Source organism: Vigna umbellata, chromosome 1 (assembly GCF_029865625.1).
Source record: "Vigna umbellata cultivar VRB3 chromosome 1, Vumbellata_1.0, whole genome shotgun sequence".
In the NCBI taxonomy this organism is placed as follows: domain Eukaryota; kingdom Viridiplantae; phylum Streptophyta; class Magnoliopsida; order Fabales; family Fabaceae; genus Vigna; species Vigna umbellata.
In genome coordinates, this window is record NC_142165.1 from 10,656,712 (window position 1) to 10,674,912 (window position 18,201).

The following is an 18,201-nucleotide window of genomic DNA, read 5'->3' on the forward strand; positions in this document are numbered from 1 at the left end:
CATTATTTATGCAATGGATAATGTTAATTTATCCAAAAACATCATGAAATAGGACTGAAATAGTAAAAGGTGGTGATCGTGGAAACATTGGAAGCGATTGAAGTTGCTGTGTTGTGAGAAAATTTTGTGATGTCCTGCTTCATCACCAACCATGTCATTGTTTCAACTTGAAATCCTTTGTATTGTCTTTTTCATGCCTCCTTTTCTGTTGTCTTCTTCAAATTCATCCAACAACTTTTTCCTATACAGGTAGCCTCCATGGCAGCACTGTTTATAAACTATTTAACACTATTAACTATGATAATACTATTGAACAACAATTAGGATCTTAATTGGATACAATCTGTTATTAACTTACACGTGTGTAATCTTAATTGGATACGTTCATATTGTTGGGTTCAATACAGATTTTGATACAGCCCATAAATTCTTTCATTTGACGGCATGAAATAGTGATGCAAGTACGAGGTAGTTGGCACCATATTAAGGAGCTGATTTAACTTGTCTGTTTTATCCAACGCAAGTAGCTAGGGAAGATCTGTTTCTGGGCCTATCCTTCACACTCCCGTTTTTCTACTGGACCTTCTCTGTGAGCTAATTTGCTTGGGGTTTCTCCCCGCACCTCCAAATCTTCTTTCCGCACCTCCAAATTTTTTGTTAGTGATAAAAGAATCTTTTCGACAAAGGTAATTTTTTTTTCTCTCCTATAATTAACTTTACCCACTCACAATCATCCACTTTTACTCATCTTGCAAATCCTAGCGCCGCATCCCATATGCTCTCTCCCCCTCTCAACTCATTTTCTTTCGAATTTCGTCTCTTGTCACTGCATCAACCAACCTTCGTTCTTCATCCCAGCACATCGGATATCACAGGTACTTATTCCTTTTCCTTTAGATCTTTTTCTTCATATTTCATTTAAAATGACTAGTATAGTGTATATACACATAGAAATGGTGGACCTGAATGGATTTGAGAAAATAGGGTTCATTGGAGCGATTATGATTCTCATCTTGAACTTTTTAGTAACAATGTACAAGTATATCTAGCATTGTATATTTGTTTTATTGTTATCAATATTATAATCATTATTTTCTTTGAGATTGAATAGAATATTTGCAAACTTCATCCTCTTAGTCATGTTAATAAATCATAATTGTTTAGTAAGATTTAATCTTCCAGCAAAAGGATATTTAACTAAATTTTGTATCACATTATGATTATGATTATGATATTTGGATATAACCTTCAATGTCCCCATTCATCTCTATTAGAAATTAGCTTGGTCCTCAATTTAAAAGGACATTTGCATTTTCTTGTGAAAAACATCATATTTATATTTTATGTACTTTTCACCTCTTTCACATCTTAACAACACAAATGTCTCTTTTCTGAGGTAGAGCTTTATTAGATCTTATAATTACGACAACAAGAACATATTAAAGACTATATATGTCAAACTCGTTCAATTAAGTTATCACTTGTGAGAAAACTCTAATCCGTTGCAAAATTATTTATATAATCTTGTACATTTCATTGATAAAAAAAAAAAGAAAAATCTAACATAAAACTAGATCCTTAAACTAAAAGGATAATCTTTCATCTTACAGTATAACCACCTGAAACATAATATCATTACCATTAAATACCTTACTTCTTCGATAATAATACTAATAATAATACCTCAAGAAATTATTAAAAAAACAAACAAACAAATTACAAAATTTAAGATAAAAAAGTTTAAAATTTTTAAAAAAATTTCATCAAATTTCAAAGTTCGGCTAAAGAAATCACCAGATTTCAAAATTCAATTAAGAATTTAACCACATTTTAAATTTCGATTAAGACTTTAACTAGATTTTGAAATGCTATGAAATCTTTATCTAAATTTCAAAATTTGATAACTTCCTTAACCGAATTTCAAACTCTAACGAATTCTTAAACTGGATTTTGAAATTTTCTTAAACAAATTTTAAAATTTAGTAACTACCCCAAAATTAAATTTCAAAATTCAATGAATAACCAAATTTTGAAATCTGATAACTTTCTAAACCAAATTTCAAACTGATAACTTTCTAGACCGATTTTAAAATCCATTACTTTATTAACCAAATTTTGAAAAATTTTGAAATTCGATAAGTTTCTAAATCAAATTTCAAGATTCGATGAATTTCCTAAACACTTTAAAAATCCAACACATATTGAAAATAAATATATCAAAATGAAATATAAAATTTCAAATAAAAACACTTATACAACGAAGAAGAAAATTAAGGTGAATAGAGTAAAACAAAGAAGTTTTGTTTTCTGATGCACACAAGTAACAGCACCACCCAAAGACAGAAGGATGAACGTAAAGAGTGAAAACTTGGATGCATAAGAGTAAATATAAAATTCATATTATTAAATGCAATTTGATAAACAATAATTATTACTTACCTAATTCTTTTTATATTTATTTTTAGTGAAGGACATAAACGTTAATTTTAAAGTGTAGGAGAAGTGCCGAGTTTACTTTCTTGCTGTTTTCCACCTTTCACGAATACGTTTGAAAATCAATTGCTGTTTTCCTTCACAGGTGAAGCATCTCGCACTCCAGTAAACCAACCTTTGTCTCCTTAAGGAATCCTATCTATAGATTATCAAACATAGTCCCAACACACATAAAACATAAAATCTCAATAGGAACCCTATATAGAAAATATAAGTACTAAATATAATAATTGCTCCTCACAAAAGTACGCAGTCCTAATCAGATTAACTTCTGCGTAATTGCAAAAGCAATAATTATTTATAAGAAAATCAACGTAAAAAAGGAAAAAAATACACATACATTTACAATTTACCCCAGTTCAAAATTCCACAAGGAACAGCCATGACATGATTGTAACTATTATATAGTAATTGCCTTAGTTAACAAACTACAATTTGTGCAAAACATTCAACACTAGAAAAGCATACAGAAATTAAAGTTGACCGAACAGCAATTGTTTTGTAAACGCAACTTTGGAGTGGAGTATCAATGAACATTTTATCAAATTCACTAATAGAATATAAGTAGATCAATCAATGTTTAAACATAAGAATAATACTTTCAAGTCCACTGGAAATAGAAATTTGGTAAACAACCTACAACTTCTGGATTACAACTGAATTGGCTATCCCAGCTTGCTCAATAGACTGGTCCCAATCAATGAGTTGTTTAGGAGGAAAACCCATTGCTTGCAGTTGGTAATTTCTCACTCCCCCAGGTCTTGATGCATCAATGAATGCACGAACATCTCTGATTGTATGGTGGTGATTGAAGCGAGAAACCATGCGTGTGCCATCGGCTAACCTCAGCTGGATTGATGTTACTGGCTGTGACTCGTCTACCACTAACCCCAATGTTGGCAGTGGAGCAGTAGTAAGCGAAGCACCAGTTGTTTGAGTAGCTTCGTCGCTGCTGGAGCTGGGGCCACCTAAGGTTCTTCCAACACCCTGGAAAGGAAGATGGCGTGGCTTCACCGGTTCCTGCACATAAACATTGACAAAAGGAAAAAAAGAAAGGTAAAAACCTTATATAAGTCAGATAACAAATCCAACTATAAAGAAAAAAAATAGAAAAAGGCGTACTGGATAGTCTTCATCCCGCCTTGTGAGGTTGACATGGACAGCGGTCCTTCGATCGGCTGGTTCAAGCTCTTTGGGACACACAGACTTCTTTATGCTCTGTATTGATGTAAAATAATTATAACTTAATGAGAAGACAATGATAACTTCACAAGTTGCAAGTATGTGAAAGCAGTCACAACAAGAAGTGCCACGAATTGAAACTCCTTTATGTCCTAAGCTATTGAGTGAGATTCTATTTGGATAATCTTCTTTATATACAATTTAAGTAAAAGAAAATAACAAAGTGAAATTAATTGAATTCTTCTTTTATAAACTAAAATAAACGTATGCAATATTATCAATTGCAAACTATGAAAAATGATGGAAAACAAACAATTCTCTATAACGTAGAGCAAACAAGTGTTGCAGTCAAAATGGTGGAAAGCCAACAATGCATTATATCATATAGTGGCTAATGTTGCAGGCAAATAGCAGAAGTTGCAAGGTTGTTGAACTATATGATATATCAATTATAGATATATAAAAGTTCAGTAGGTAGTAAATCACAATAAAAAGTTCTTTTGGCAAAAAACTAATTCAGATATTCGATTGAATATAGACCACTCGATGGAGATGAGGGGTGGGCGAAAAATGCAGAACACATGCCATAACCACAACAATAGTAGAAGCCACAATAGCAAACGAAATTGCTAACACAGATCCGATAAGCTCTGTAATGTAACAGTAATATAGTGCCGATATAGCGGCTATTTAATAACACTGCTCATGCACCAGAAAAGTTAAACGAACTTCTATGAGATCTAACTGCATAGGATGTTTCTAACTTAAGAAAAAACCTTAATTCATTTCACCATTTTCCATTTAGTTTTCTTGTAAATGCTAATGAAGAGTTTTATCCAAATACTGTACCAGTAGAAAAAAAAAAACTTACAAAAATAAGCTGACCCGATGACGATAAGTTGCATATTTAACATAACTTATTTCAGTAACCTCTTCAAAGCAGACTATAAAAAGAGACTACAACTTACAATCACTCAGTGAACACTTTCTTTAAGAACTTAGTTAAACCATTTACCGAAATGCACATGCACCTTTTGAAGACGTGCTTATTAATATACAAGACACGGATAAAAGCCTATGAAGAAGAGCTTGTAATGGATCATTTACCTCGAGAAATGGCGCATTTTGTGGATCATCCAGACTCCTCAAAGGGCCATCATTGACAGAGAACCCATTCCTCCAAAACGTGACAGTGTGTACAACTTCCTCTAAACGCTGAGAAACAGACGGCACAGTCTCACCAGAAAGCAACCTCGCAGCGCCACTGAAACTTGAAGAATTTCGAGGGTTTTCAGGAGGCGGATCAACAGCAACTTCCCGAGCATGTTCGAAAATTTCATCCACACTGTTGTTCCCTTTGGAAGGATCTCGAATAAGCATCCCACTGAAAATGACATCAAATACAGAAAGAAAAAAAATAAAAATTCCAATGAAAATGCTACATTAGATCACACTCTCAAATTTTCATAATTTCAATTTTTCAATCAATAAAATAAACAATTGTTTTAAATACCTATTCTCCCCGCCAGTGTAGTACTCGTCGGGTTGGAAATCTGGATCGGAATCAGAATCAGAGTCACGGGAGGAGTGTTTGAGATCACCTAGGGTTCGAATTTTACCTTGGCGGCTGGAAGAAGGTTTCTTGCCCAGAGACCTGCGCGATCGGAGCTCGTAGGGCGCACGCGACGGTGACGGAGTCGGCGAATGAGATGGTGACCGCGAAGGGTAAAAATCCGGAGAATGAGAATCGGATGGAGGGGAAGTGACGGCTGCGTTGGGGTTGGAGTTTGGAACAACGTCGTCGTTTTGAGGGATGATTATAGGGTTATGGGCATTATCAAAGAAGGTGGAAACAGCGGCATCTAGGTCAAAATTATGGCTTTCGAGAAAGAAAAGTGCTTCTTCTTTGGAAGAAGAAGTAATTTCACAGAAAGAGTGTACCATGGCTGCGGCGGCGTTACCATCGGTATTCTCTTTCTCACCTTCCATTCTTGCCCTCTTCTTTCAGTCCCTTCTTCTCTTTCACAATGTCCCACATTGAATATATACACACAACCTTGCTTCGCAAATTCCCAATCATTCATACGACACCGTTTTCACCCTTTTCGCTTTATCTCTTGCGTGTACTGTGGGAACTCAACTCAAGAAGATTTTTTTTAAAAAAAAATATAATTTATTTTGTAACAAAATCTTGTTTGAGTATATTTTGAAAGTATCATGTGGAAGGATTTCATCCACTTTGATTCATGATGAAAAGATATTTTTCAGAAAAGAATAAAGCTATTTTTGTACAATTTAGGACATTTTAAAATAACAGGTCTAATTTCAAAAAATCAATATTTTTTATTGTATGTATTTGTTATAATTTTATAACATGTTTGTAACACTTATTTGTATTCCCTTTTTAGTTAAGTCAATGTTAATTTACAATTAATTGTCCATTCCAAATTCAGATTCATAAAAAATGTTGTTACATTTGTGTGCACTGATAAGAGAAACTCTATAAACAAATAATCAAAATTACTTTAAAAGGAGAACACAAAAAATATTATTAGAGAATTAAAAACAACCTACTAAAATGAAACTCTAATTTGAAACCTTTTGCTGTTTAATTAAATTTTCAATAACTTATTATGTCTTTTCATATTTATTGATGCTATATGAAAATGTGCAAGTTTAGTAAGCAAATGATGTTTATATGTTAGGATTGGTTAAGCCATAAGTTGTTCTTTAATTGAATTAAACTAAGAAATATATTCAATAATAGTTAATTTGAGGTATTGTGTAATGTTTTTATACCGAGTTGATTAATGATAGGATGATTTTAGAGTTTCTCTTGTCATGCAATATAATGTTTGAAAATATGGTAAAAATCTATAAGTTATTTAATTTGGATGGTCTTGTACGACTAAAGATTTGATATTGTATATCATCATAACATTAGGAAACTGTCAGGTAACAAATTCAGCATTTACAGCAAAATCGTTTAAAGACGGGATGCGTATTATCTTAACATAAAACCTCTTAAAATCAAATTTAGGCTAATTAAAATAGATCTCTTACAATAAATCTCTTGTAATTTCAGAGATATTATAAAAAAAATTAGATATATCTTTTAAAAAAATAATTTAAATAAAATTTTTAAATCAGAATAATATTTTTATATTAATTATTTTCTTAGTTAAATACACTCTGTAATTATAATAATTAGTTTTAAATAGGTTTATCCTTTCAGTTCTTATGAAAAAACTAAATTAAAGGTAGGCTGACTTCTTACATTACAATATTTTTATTTTAGAATAATAATTTTGAAAGCTAAAATGGAAAAAAAAATTTCCGATATTCTAAAGTAAATTGATTATCCAACATGACCAATAAATAATTTATCCTTATTAATTACACGTTGTGCTCAATGATCGTATTTGGCCTCCCTTTAATTTGTTTCGAAAATCTACACAAAGAGATTACAAATGAACAATAAACAAAGAAGAAACTGAGGTAAAAACACAACTGATGAGTATATGTAAGAAGAAAGAAAGAAACGAATTTCCAACGATTAAGTTTTTCTCAAATTTGACAGGAGAAAAAAAAAATCCTAACATATATATATATATACATTGTTTAACATATTTCCTCTTTTCACAGCTCTAATTGATTGAATTTCTTGATCTAGCAAAATCTGGAACAGATACAGACAATATGCATTATTTATATAGTAATACATGCAAATGTATTGGCATGTCACTCAAGAAAAACACAAACCATTATAAGAAAAGTAATGACCATTTACCTCAAACCTGAGGCCAAATTTGCGCTCATTAACTGCCATCAATCTTGAAGAAGTACACAGTGCCATTAAACATGAGTTGCTAGCAAGCATTCCCATTCACGTGTGTAAAAGATTTGAAGTGAAGTAGTCAATAATGATTAATGACTGCAAATCTATTTGTATGGTACATGTTTTGAGGCAGTAGCTGCCTCCATTACTAAGGATATCGGTTGGCGAGCTTGAAGGCAAGCTCCTACATCAAATGGAAGCAACCTAGAACCATCAAAAATAAGATTAACGCCAGGAAGGGTTGCTTCTTTACTATCATTTGCTTCTGGTTCAGGTTCTGGTTCTGTCTTATTGTCTTCAGGGGTTTCTTTGACTGGGCTCGTGGCATCTTCATGAGGAAGAGTTAATGCGTATGATCTGCATGCACCATGCAAGAGCAGACACTTTCTGAGACTTCAGATGATTAGATAATCCAATTTACGAAAAGCATTCTTTCTGTCTTGTGTTTGTCAAGGCAAATAAAGTTTTATCAAACGAAAACATATATAACTTTAAGCATCGGATTAATAGGAATTCAGCAACAAACCTAAGAACACTGCCATCACAGCACATCACTTCATTTTGGCAGCTTTGTTGGTTAGCAAGTTTTAACCTCTGACGCACGCTCAATACCACCCCTGAAGCGGGAGAAATATCAATAAGTGGATTCCATGTTGCCCTAGCTTGGTCCGTAGGTTGTCCAGTATCTTCCTCTTTCTTGTAAAGAAGCTTTGCAGCTGGACCTGTTGAATTGTACTCATCACAAATGTCACGTAACTTTGTCCTTAAGATTTGCATTGCATCATGGTGTTCGCCAAATGAGCCGGATTGAAGTATCTTAGATGAAACTATCCTTCTACATATACTATTGCACAACGTTGGACTAAATAGCGGTATCCCGAATTCCACACTCAATGGCACCCATTCATATTTCTCTATGGAAGAGAACTGGTCTGATTTTGTTCCGTTAAATAGTTTCAATAGCCGAACATAACCAACTGTCCACAGTTCCATTTTGTTTGCCAAATTATTCAACAGCGAATTCAGCTTAAAATTTTCCTCTTCATCCTCTAGTCCTAACTCTTTTCCTACAGAGGCAATTGATCCATCAGCGTTTCTTAAAGGCAAAGGGACATCCAAAGTAATAAGTTTTCCAGATTGATTAAGATCAAATCTACTGAGAGGCAGCACAAGCACAGCTGACTGTTTAAGAAGTGAATTTAAGCAATGCAAAAGTATACTTCCCTTCACCATGTTTCCTTCAAGCTTCCTTCCTAAATCTCCTATTGCGGAACCATCCCAAGACCATATAAGGGCTTTCTCACAACCAGTCAATGGAGCAGGAAGCAAGCGCATACATTGGCCTTTCATCAAAACAACTGATAGAGGCCCACTACCTGCAGTTGAATATAATACCAATTTCATCCATGGACTCATGGAAGAATATGCAGGAGGACCAAAATGAACAGGGCCTCCTGTAGGTTTAGGAAGAATTGATGAAGGGGGGAGAGGCACTAAGGACACAAGAATACCATAGTCACGAAGAAACAAACGATCAAGAGTAGTTGGTGAAAGAGAAGCCAAACTTTCAGAACGGAGAAGGTCCACACGATATATCTTTTTCCTTTTCAGCATTTCTATCTTGACATCTGAACCTTCAAACACTGCTGGTTTCTCATTCTCACGGAAATTTATGTGTGACTTGTCAGCTTCAAACATTGGTAGTTTCTCATTCTCACGGAAACTTGTGTGTGACTTGTCAGCTTCCTGAATGTGAGGATCACTTCCTTCCTCCAACGTACTGGAATGAGCCTCATCATCCATCCCACTACCAGTACTAGGAACACCTTCACTGTACACTGAAGCCTCCACGAATTTCCCTGAAACAGAATTTATTAAATCCCCATTACTCATGACAGTCTGTAAAACACCAGACTCTTCTGATTTTTCATCCAAAGAAATTTCAGCTATCACAGAACTTGGCCCATCATTGCTTGATGTAATCATGTTCAGGTTATCAGAGCCTTCCTCTTCTTCATCAGTAGCTATTCCACCTGATTGAAGACATTCTAAGACATAACGCAGACTAAATAAATGATTTGCAAACTCCTGTAATTCTCCCTCATATCTTGCACCTTCCAGGGTACTAAGATCCTTGCAAAGATCAGCAATGCTCGCATGACCCAATTTTCCCGCTTCATAAAGTGTAACAGCATGAGATTTCAGGCCTGCAAGTTTGACGACAAGCAAGAAGAAGATAAACCAACTCAGACGCCATAATGAGTAGCATAATTCATTTCATCCAAATTGCCTTGTAGAATAATATAACTTATATTTTGACAAAACAGGTTAAACTCTGCACTAAGTCCCTGTGACTGTCTTATTTTAAGTTTTCCTCTGAATAACTTGTCTCAAGTAAAAATGGGATAAGCAACCCATCCAAAAAATAAATACAATTAATACTTGCAACCAATCATGTTTAAGTATATTAGAGAATTATACCGATAATTTTGAATGAAATTGTTCAATCCCATAATTACTTGAGATAAGTTAGACAGACCTTTAAAATTCTAGTCCCTACTAGAAAATTAAGTTTTAGTCCTTACATGTTCGTAAGTGTAAAGTTTTGGTAACTATGGCAAGCACTAATACTAGGAAGGTAACATTTTTTATAGTATAACGCCGATACATAAACTTTCGTTTCTACAGAAATTATATAAGGATTAAAACCTATAATTTTCTGGTATAGAAATTAAGACTTAAGATAGGCACAGCAAAAAGGATCCAATGAATAATTTAACCAAAAAATTATTCTGAAAATTATAGCAAATAGTTAAACTTTAAGCTTCACGAATCAAGGAGTGACGGGTATATATAAACCTGGTGAAACAGATCCCATCATGAGGTAGGATGTAATATTAGCATCAACTATGAAAGCAACACGAGTGTAGGAAGAACGAGATGCATGGTTCCCTGAAGCTGGGGTATCCGCTTGATGAATGGAATCATTCTCGAAAAGCGTATTATCATGGTTTTGACTAGCAACAGAACCATCTTCGTCACTAAATGTACTCATAGGAGATGCAAGTATGGTTGAATCTCCAATAATAGATTCTGGATCAATCACTTTTGTTGCCCATCCCAATCTACACACAAAAGCACTAGCAGCCTGCAGCTGTGACAAGTCAGCCTGTAGGGTTGTTGCCAACTCACTAACCGTCACATTTTCATTTGAAACTACAAAAACTGCATACAACAACCTGAAAGAAAAAATCTCTTACATTAGAGTCCAACTATATGGAAATAAATAAGCTCTTTGAACAAAATTGATGGAAACATAGACTGAAACAACTACTTTACTCTTCAATAGGATCTTCATAAGTTTGCTCCCTGTTGGAAACAAAACCTTCAAGCTTTGAAACTGAGCCACCATAAACATAAATATTATTGAAATCAGATTTATAAGATACAGCCTTTGAAAATAACGTACTACATATTGTCACAGAACAAAAATCTTCACCGTACAAAAGATTTGTTTTGGTTTAAATTAAAGTATGAAAGTTCCTTATAACATTTAATCACCCTTAGATTTATAACTACACCTAAGTAGTTATATTATATTACCGACAGCAGGGATAAATTTCTGTTACATACTATATTTATATATCCACTACTTATTATCAATTTGTATCAATTAAAATTTAATTAGATGTAGCTCATTTAATTTTGTTTTTCTTTTATAGATATCTTCATTTAATCAATCCTGAGGAATATAAGACTCCATTCATCATTCACTTAAAGAACAGGAACTTTTTACAGTTTTTTTACAAAGTCTATTATATATCATGAAAAATATTAAAATAATGTTTTTGTTTTGGAAGTTTCATGAAAGTAATAATTATCTTAAAATTTCTTAAATATTTTTAATCAAAATAATTTCCTAGAAGAAATAAAACAGAAAAAAACTTGGGGCTTAGCATGACACAATTTTGAGGGCTCAAGTTTCATTGCCTGGTATGTTTGTGAAGATAGAGAGGAAAGGATAAATTACACAGGTTTTAACTAATATATGCTAAAATCCTTCACAGGTAAGAGATTTTATTACATATCCGCGTGTGTGAAAACATTTGTTGAAAGAAATCAGTTTCTTAAAGTTTTTATAGTTTGAGAAACTTCTTACTGAGAAATCTACGGGTTTTTCCTTTCTCGTTCAGGTAAATGAAAGGCATTATTTATTTGTTCTTCTTGCATAATACAGCGACAATACAGATCAATGCATGGAATTGTAATCAGAATCGGTTCCTTGTCATGTTTAAAGGCAGGACATCTCCAAACATTTTAGAGTATTAAGTTTGATAACGATACGAGAACTATGTTACTTCAGTCTGAACCACAATGCCAACAATTGAAGAAAACTATTATTTAATTAAGTGTTATTAGTTGCAGAACTAGTCAGTAATCCTAGACTTAGTTAGAAATTCTGTGTTGCGCACATCAAGTCGTCACACATACTCAGCTCACTCCTGCCCAATTTCATGTTGTTTTAGGTTTCTGTGGCTTAATTCAATCTCTAAGGGGTTTATTCGGTTCAAACACTAAATGTAACCCATCCTTTACATGATTTCTTCACAAGCTAATGATAACCAATTTCTGATACGAATCTTCTTTTCCAATTTGAAATATTGGAGGCTAAGGATCAAACTCGACCATATTGGGCTATTTTATTTGGAACTTTTCTTCAAATTGATATTTATATGAAATAATACGTGTTAACAATCGAGGTTCAATTTCACTGGATATATTTCATCATTCAGAATGTATGTGAAAGTGAAAAAGGAGAAAGGAAGAAAGAAATCAAGAAACTGTGAAAGTTAAGAACAGGAAAGGAGAATTTGTGAAAAACTTATCCCGGTTCGTTCCTTTTAGGAAACTGCCAAATAAGAGAAAGTGTTCATCATGTTATTCTTGTAAATATAACTATGAAAAAACCAAGTTGAATTAAAAAATAAAACTAGGCCTCCAATACGTTTGGTTTAATTTAGTCAAGCCCCCATAAACAAATCTGTTAACTTTTTGAATTTTGTGGTCACTTGCCTAAATCTAGACCGAAGTCACCAAACGGAGCTAATGAACTACCTTTGTCCATATTATGAAGCTCAAAAAATAAACTCAGTCCTCGGAAAGGACAGCGACAAAGGTAAGATAATTAGAAAATATTAGGGAAAAATACCCATAGAACAAACCTTTAAACCGGTCGTGTGGATAAACAGGAACATCCAAATATACTAGTCCCCGTCTGCATAGACCCCTTATAACGTGAGGATCAAACGTGACAAATGAATTTGCATCATCCAAACAGACTTTGTCTATTGCCGCCATTTCCTCCTTCGAGAGTTTCTATAAAGTAGAAGAAAAGTAGAGAATAAATCGACAAAAGTAATTAAGCCAAAAAAGTTATGAGGAATACTAGACTACAAACAATACATACAATTCTTTATTACTGGGTAAAATTTCATATTAACCCTACCAAAACATGGGTTAAATTTTTATTAGTACAACATGAGATTTCGCTTTGAAGAGCGTAAAGGTTATTATTATAGTATTCCATGTTATTCTTATTACCAATTAACCACATAATAAGTGAAGCTCCACTGTTTTATAAGGGTGAAGAACATACCCCACCTTAAATTCCTCCAAGGTAAGGTTCACAAGGCAAACTGCCCACCACGGTTCAATTGGAAAATCCACAGGTTGAGTAGGCAAAAGGTCTTTTGCTATCGACTTGTTCAGTTTCCACATTATTTTCTGGATATTCCAAAAGAGCAATTGCTTGGTGAGACATGACTCATAAAAATTTGCAACCCTACCTTTGATCATAAAGGCAACTAACACTAACTTAGGCTATACTGCAAATTCAAATCATCATCCAAACAATAAAAGTAAAGCAAGTGAACTTCACAGATTTAAATATGCAAAGAACAAAAACAAAGATAATATAAATTGATACGATGGTTCATCATGCTTGCTGCAAGTCTGGTCAAAGTTGTATATGTGCAGACAAGAAAGAAACCACCGTTCTCCTTCTTTCTCCAAATTCTACTTCTCTTTCTACTGCTTCTCTAATTATCCTGGTTTTATATTCCACAAAAGGTTTAGAAAAGAATCATAGACTATATTTCCTAATTATGTTACAAATATTAATAATGCATGTCTGTGTCTGACTTGCCAGCATCTAAAACCTAAATGATGACACTGCCACATAAAAAAGTCATATTTGTCTTGTGATTTAATTTCAATTCTTTATAATTTTATCTTATATCTAGGATTCACTTCTCTCTAATAAAAATATTTTTATTTATATGTTCCTCTGTATAAATGGGTTATGATATACTCACATCTAAAACCATTTGAGAATTGTAATTTTTAAATTGAAAAATACACTTTGGTACTCTTTCTTTATTCACGACCTATTGTCATATATTTTTTTTATTAAAAAGATTCAAGTGGTATCCTGATTATTAAGTTATAATTTCCCCTCATACATAGCCCTTTATACATAGAGAGAGAATAGAAGATATATGCGGCATGATTGCTGTAGGTAATTAGACATACACAAATATGTATACAATAACTTACATGTAATCCACAGTATTGAAGATACATTTAAGTGTAACGTACATGCCAATCTATGCAGTACCTTAGACCTGCACTTGTTCATTATATCAATAAATTCGTTTCTCCCGATTCCTGTAAGTCTTAAAGCATCTGCAGCACTAAAATTCGGGATGCGGTCATAAGGTTGCTCTGCAAATAATTGAAACAAGCAGTAAACTTCCACAGGCTAGCTTCCACCAAATAAACCTTTTCTAGTCTACAAGTTTATCTACCTTCAGAGTTCAGACTATCAAGCAAAAGGTAATGCAAGTATACTATGAAATTTCTGAACATAATTTAATTATGCCTTTATTATGATATCATTGTGACAATAGAAAAATATGTCAAAGAAGTTTAATCGCTTTCTCTACTCTCCTCTTTTGAAAAATGAATTGGACTAATGGCAGGCAAAGAAACCATTAAAAATCTGGCTAACAATAGATTAGTAAACAAACTTAAATACAAAGTCATTTTTTCTTTAAAAAATGAAAAAATGAACCTAAGATTATTGTTATTTCTAATGGACATTGTTATACATTCTTTCAAACTTAGACCTGAATAGTATAATACATTTATTTGAACTTTTGTATGTTTTTTAGTGTTAAAACATATAAACTGGTGCTTTATTTCTAGTTTTTGATGATGTAAAATTATGATATCATGTCTCTTTAATATTAATTATTTTTTGTTTTTATTATAATTATTACATTAATAATATCAATTTGGCTATGGTTTAGCAACTATAAAGCCTTGAATTTGATGCCTTGATCACGTACTGCTTTAATTTTAAAAATATTTTTACTAACTTCCCTTAATTTAACTTTTAAATCCAAGCTCCTTTATGCATATCTTCATTATAATACGAAACATTTTCCACTTCTATGATGTAATTTTTTTGCATACACTACCAAAGCCATACCTCCCTAAATTTTAGACATTTTTCTATGTTTTTTCTCTATCCATTTGTATTTTCTTACGATTTACTTGGAATTAAAAATAACTGCACAATACATGAAATATTTGATAGTGTAAATGAAAAATAAAAGACTTGTGCAAATGCGAATGCCACAAAATTATCTACTCATTATTGGTCAACAAAGCATTTTTTTCTCTGGAATATAATAACAAGAAAAGAAATATGCCTAATTTTGTGCTATGTATAGCAAGAGTTAGTTAAACACAATATTCATGAAATCAATTTAACTGGAACTGCAAGGAAAAATTACCATTTTTCATGACTTCAAAAATCATATCAATGTAATATCTGAAAGCTGTTACTCTCATTACACGGCATACATAGTCCGCCAGATGATATGGAAATAGCTGCAAGTGAGAATATGAACATTAAAGACAGACGACCTAAGACAGAAAATAAAACATAACAGAGCCCCACAATATCTAAGAATAGTTACTTATAAGTTCTTAATTATTGAGGAGGAGGATGAACAATTCTTTCATAAAATCATAATGTAATAATATGATTAAATTATTTATTAAAACCTTATCCTAAAATTGAAGACATTATGTTTTATTTTTAGTCACAACGTCAGAATTCGATTTTGAAAATTTTCTCCACAAAAGTTCTTTAATATGATCCATGTGGATAAGAACATATGCATATAAAGTTTTGTAAAAGTGCATTTGATATACAATTTCAAATTTCAATTGGAGAAATCAAACAGAGTAACAGACATTCTGTAGAACACATACAGCTAGATTCCTCTGCAAGTAGCGCATCATATCTTCATAATATTCATTTTCTTTACAAACTTTACGAGCAAAACAAATTTCCCATTTAAGCCTCTTCTTTATGCAGTATTCGATTATCCTGCATAAAACTTACATGGTCAACAATTGAGAAAGCAGATTATAATCATGTATTTACTGGAAAAAGTTATTCAAGAAACGAAGATATGAGCCCTGAAATGAATGGAAAGCGTTACATTTTGACTTATGACCTAATTTAAAAATAGAAAATAAAAAACTTATAAATGACGATTTCCTGTCTGATACTGCCAACTCATTCTTACAATTAGACCCAAAAGGAATATTAGAAGCATCCTTTATCTTTTCTCAATAATAGGAAGTATGACTTAGGTAGGTTTTAATAGGAAATGGTTAAGAATCTGGTAATGTTTAATACTCAAGGATAACAAGGTATGCATTACGCTATTATAAATAAGTATTCGTAGTATTGTGATAATTAAGTCTATTTTTTTTTATTTCTCCCTTTTGGTACGTGAGGTTGTTCTGATCTGAAATCAGATTCCAATATCATAACACTCTCATTCCGAGTGATAAATATTAGTTTCCTTCCTAGTTAAAGTCATTACGGCCTTTGAAAATCAAAAGCTTTCCTAATTCCTTTTGAAAATTTACTCCCTTTCAAAAGTTAAAACATATGTTTCTTACCACCAAAAATGAAAAGGTCGTTTTCAAGCAAAGACCATACACAAGAAATTCTTCACAATTGACCTGTCCAAGTACTACAATTCACTGATAAAACTTTCTAACTTGTGTGCAATCTCACCTTTTCATACACACAAACCTAGTGGCTAAAAAAAATCATGATATCTTAAAACTTACGAACTTGGTTTTATTTTGTTTACAGAAAACAAAATGAAACTTATTTGAAAAGTTAGTATAATTAGAGGAATTACACAAAAGTGCAGAAAAACTCACTAATTCCTTTGAACCCTTTATATAAAAAAAAAAACAGACCCAAAAAAGGACATGAGCAGAGCAGAAAAAGCTGAGATGCCAAGTTTCCAACTGCAATGCTATCTCAAAGTTAAGCGGGCTCTCCACCTTAGACTCAATAGTTTTCAATTATTCAGTGAAACATAGGCAGGCAATGTTCAGCAGTAGAGTTAAATAGTAAATTTAGCCAAATAAGTTAATCAAGTTTTTATTCAAAAAGTTCTTAATTAGGGCATTAGAGATTGTATCATAATTTCGACCTGAAACTTACTGAAATGAACCAAAAAAATACTTACAAAAGCCATAATCTATTAAATTATTTCAATCAGTCGAAATAAACTCTACTAAAGCTCTTTCAAGCATCTCCTCAAGCACTTAATCAACGGATATAACAATTACGATAACTACTAACTCCTGAGTACTAACTATAATATTAAACAATGAATCATGATAATATAAACAATATCTGTTAAATACATAAATTTCATTGAACCTTTTGTGCCATTCTTCTTTTGAAGACACAACTGGATAGAGTCGTTTGGGAAGATTCTCCCATGTGCATTCTTCCTTCACCGCTCTTTCCAACCAACGTTCCTCAGCAGTCTGTGTAGCACGTTGCATTTCCCACTACGCATTAAACACCACCATTCCTGAAAAAAAAAAAAAAAAAAGAGAGAAGGTAATACATTTATTCATGATTCATCCACGTCGGAATCTTGCACTCCAAGTCACGTTTGGCCAATAGTTCAACATCCGCCAAATCAAAACCCGTTATAGAAAATAATAACGTACAATTAAGAATCGAATCAAATGCAGCGTAAAAATTACAGAGATCCAAACCAGATTTCCAATGAGCATGTAATTAATGTTGAGGAATTAAGCGATGCAGTATTAGTAAACAGTGAAAGCGAAAATGTGAGAATGTATGTAGATCAAAGGTGAAAAACCTGATGTATGGCGAGGGTGTTGGATTGGGGTTCATTGTTTGGGAATTGGAATCTGCACACTCTTACTTCTTCTCGAGAGCGATCTCAGGAGCCAGATTCGTAAAAGCTCCTAGTTGCACAGCATTGGGGAATCATGTCTTGGTAATAAAACAAAATAAAAGTTAAAAATAATTATTAAAAAGAGGAAGATGGACCAATAATTTTATGAAGTTTATGTAAATTAATTTAATTGACTTTTGACAGTGCATTTTTTTTGTTTGCATTCTCTAAAACAAATTTATTACCACTAACAAAATATTATACATCTATATTTATATTTTTATTATATTAAAAAATATTTTAATTTTATTACTTTTATAGCACTATTGTTTTATAAGAAGTTAATAAAAAGGTAGAAAAAAAAATAAC

The 18,201-nt window shown here is 32.6% G+C and overlaps 2 protein-coding genes across 4 annotated transcripts; both read right to left on the bottom strand.

Annotated features, from left to right (window-relative positions):
• Nucleotides 1–3,012: 3,012 nt before the first annotated feature.
• LOC124840898 (plant UBX domain-containing protein 4-like) lies at nucleotides 3,013–5,708 on the bottom strand. 2 transcript variants are annotated; one of them, XM_088094231.1, is made up of 5 exons: nucleotides 5,295–5,708; nucleotides 5,189–5,228; nucleotides 4,783–5,059; nucleotides 3,616–3,711; nucleotides 3,013–3,513 (listed from the first exon to the last, which is right to left on the bottom strand). In XM_088094231.1, the coding sequence occupies exons 1-5, from the start codon at nucleotides 5,662–5,664 to the stop codon at nucleotides 3,130–3,132; spliced, it is 1,167 nt and encodes a 388-aa protein (XP_087950357.1). In that variant the 5' UTR covers nucleotides 5,665–5,708; the 3' UTR covers nucleotides 3,013–3,129. The 2 variants fall into 2 exon arrangements, with proteins under 2 accessions (XP_087950357.1, XP_047172994.1); XM_047317038.2 differs by having other exon boundaries at nucleotides 5,189–5,708.
• Nucleotides 5,709–7,189: 1,481 nt separating this feature from the next.
• LOC124840900 (uncharacterized) lies at nucleotides 7,190–17,922 on the bottom strand. Of its 2 annotated transcripts, XM_047317040.2 has the most exons (11): nucleotides 17,794–17,922; nucleotides 17,340–17,496; nucleotides 15,857–15,974; nucleotides 15,373–15,469; nucleotides 14,190–14,296; nucleotides 13,175–13,297; nucleotides 12,736–12,889; nucleotides 10,853–10,913; nucleotides 10,373–10,752; nucleotides 8,040–9,720; nucleotides 7,190–7,870 (listed from the first exon to the last, which is right to left on the bottom strand). In XM_047317040.2, the coding sequence occupies exons 2-11, from the start codon at nucleotides 17,465–17,467 to the stop codon at nucleotides 7,618–7,620; spliced, it is 3,102 nt and encodes a 1,033-aa protein (XP_047172996.2). In that variant the 5' UTR covers nucleotides 17,468–17,496; nucleotides 17,794–17,922; the 3' UTR covers nucleotides 7,190–7,617. The 2 variants fall into 2 exon arrangements, 1 of the variants encoding a protein (XP_047172996.2); XR_015780745.1 differs by lacking the exons at nucleotides 14,190–14,296; nucleotides 15,373–15,469; nucleotides 15,857–15,974; nucleotides 17,340–17,496; nucleotides 17,794–17,922 and having other exon boundaries at nucleotides 7,190–7,354; nucleotides 7,466–7,870; nucleotides 13,175–13,557.
• Nucleotides 17,923–18,201: the final 279 nt, after the last annotated feature.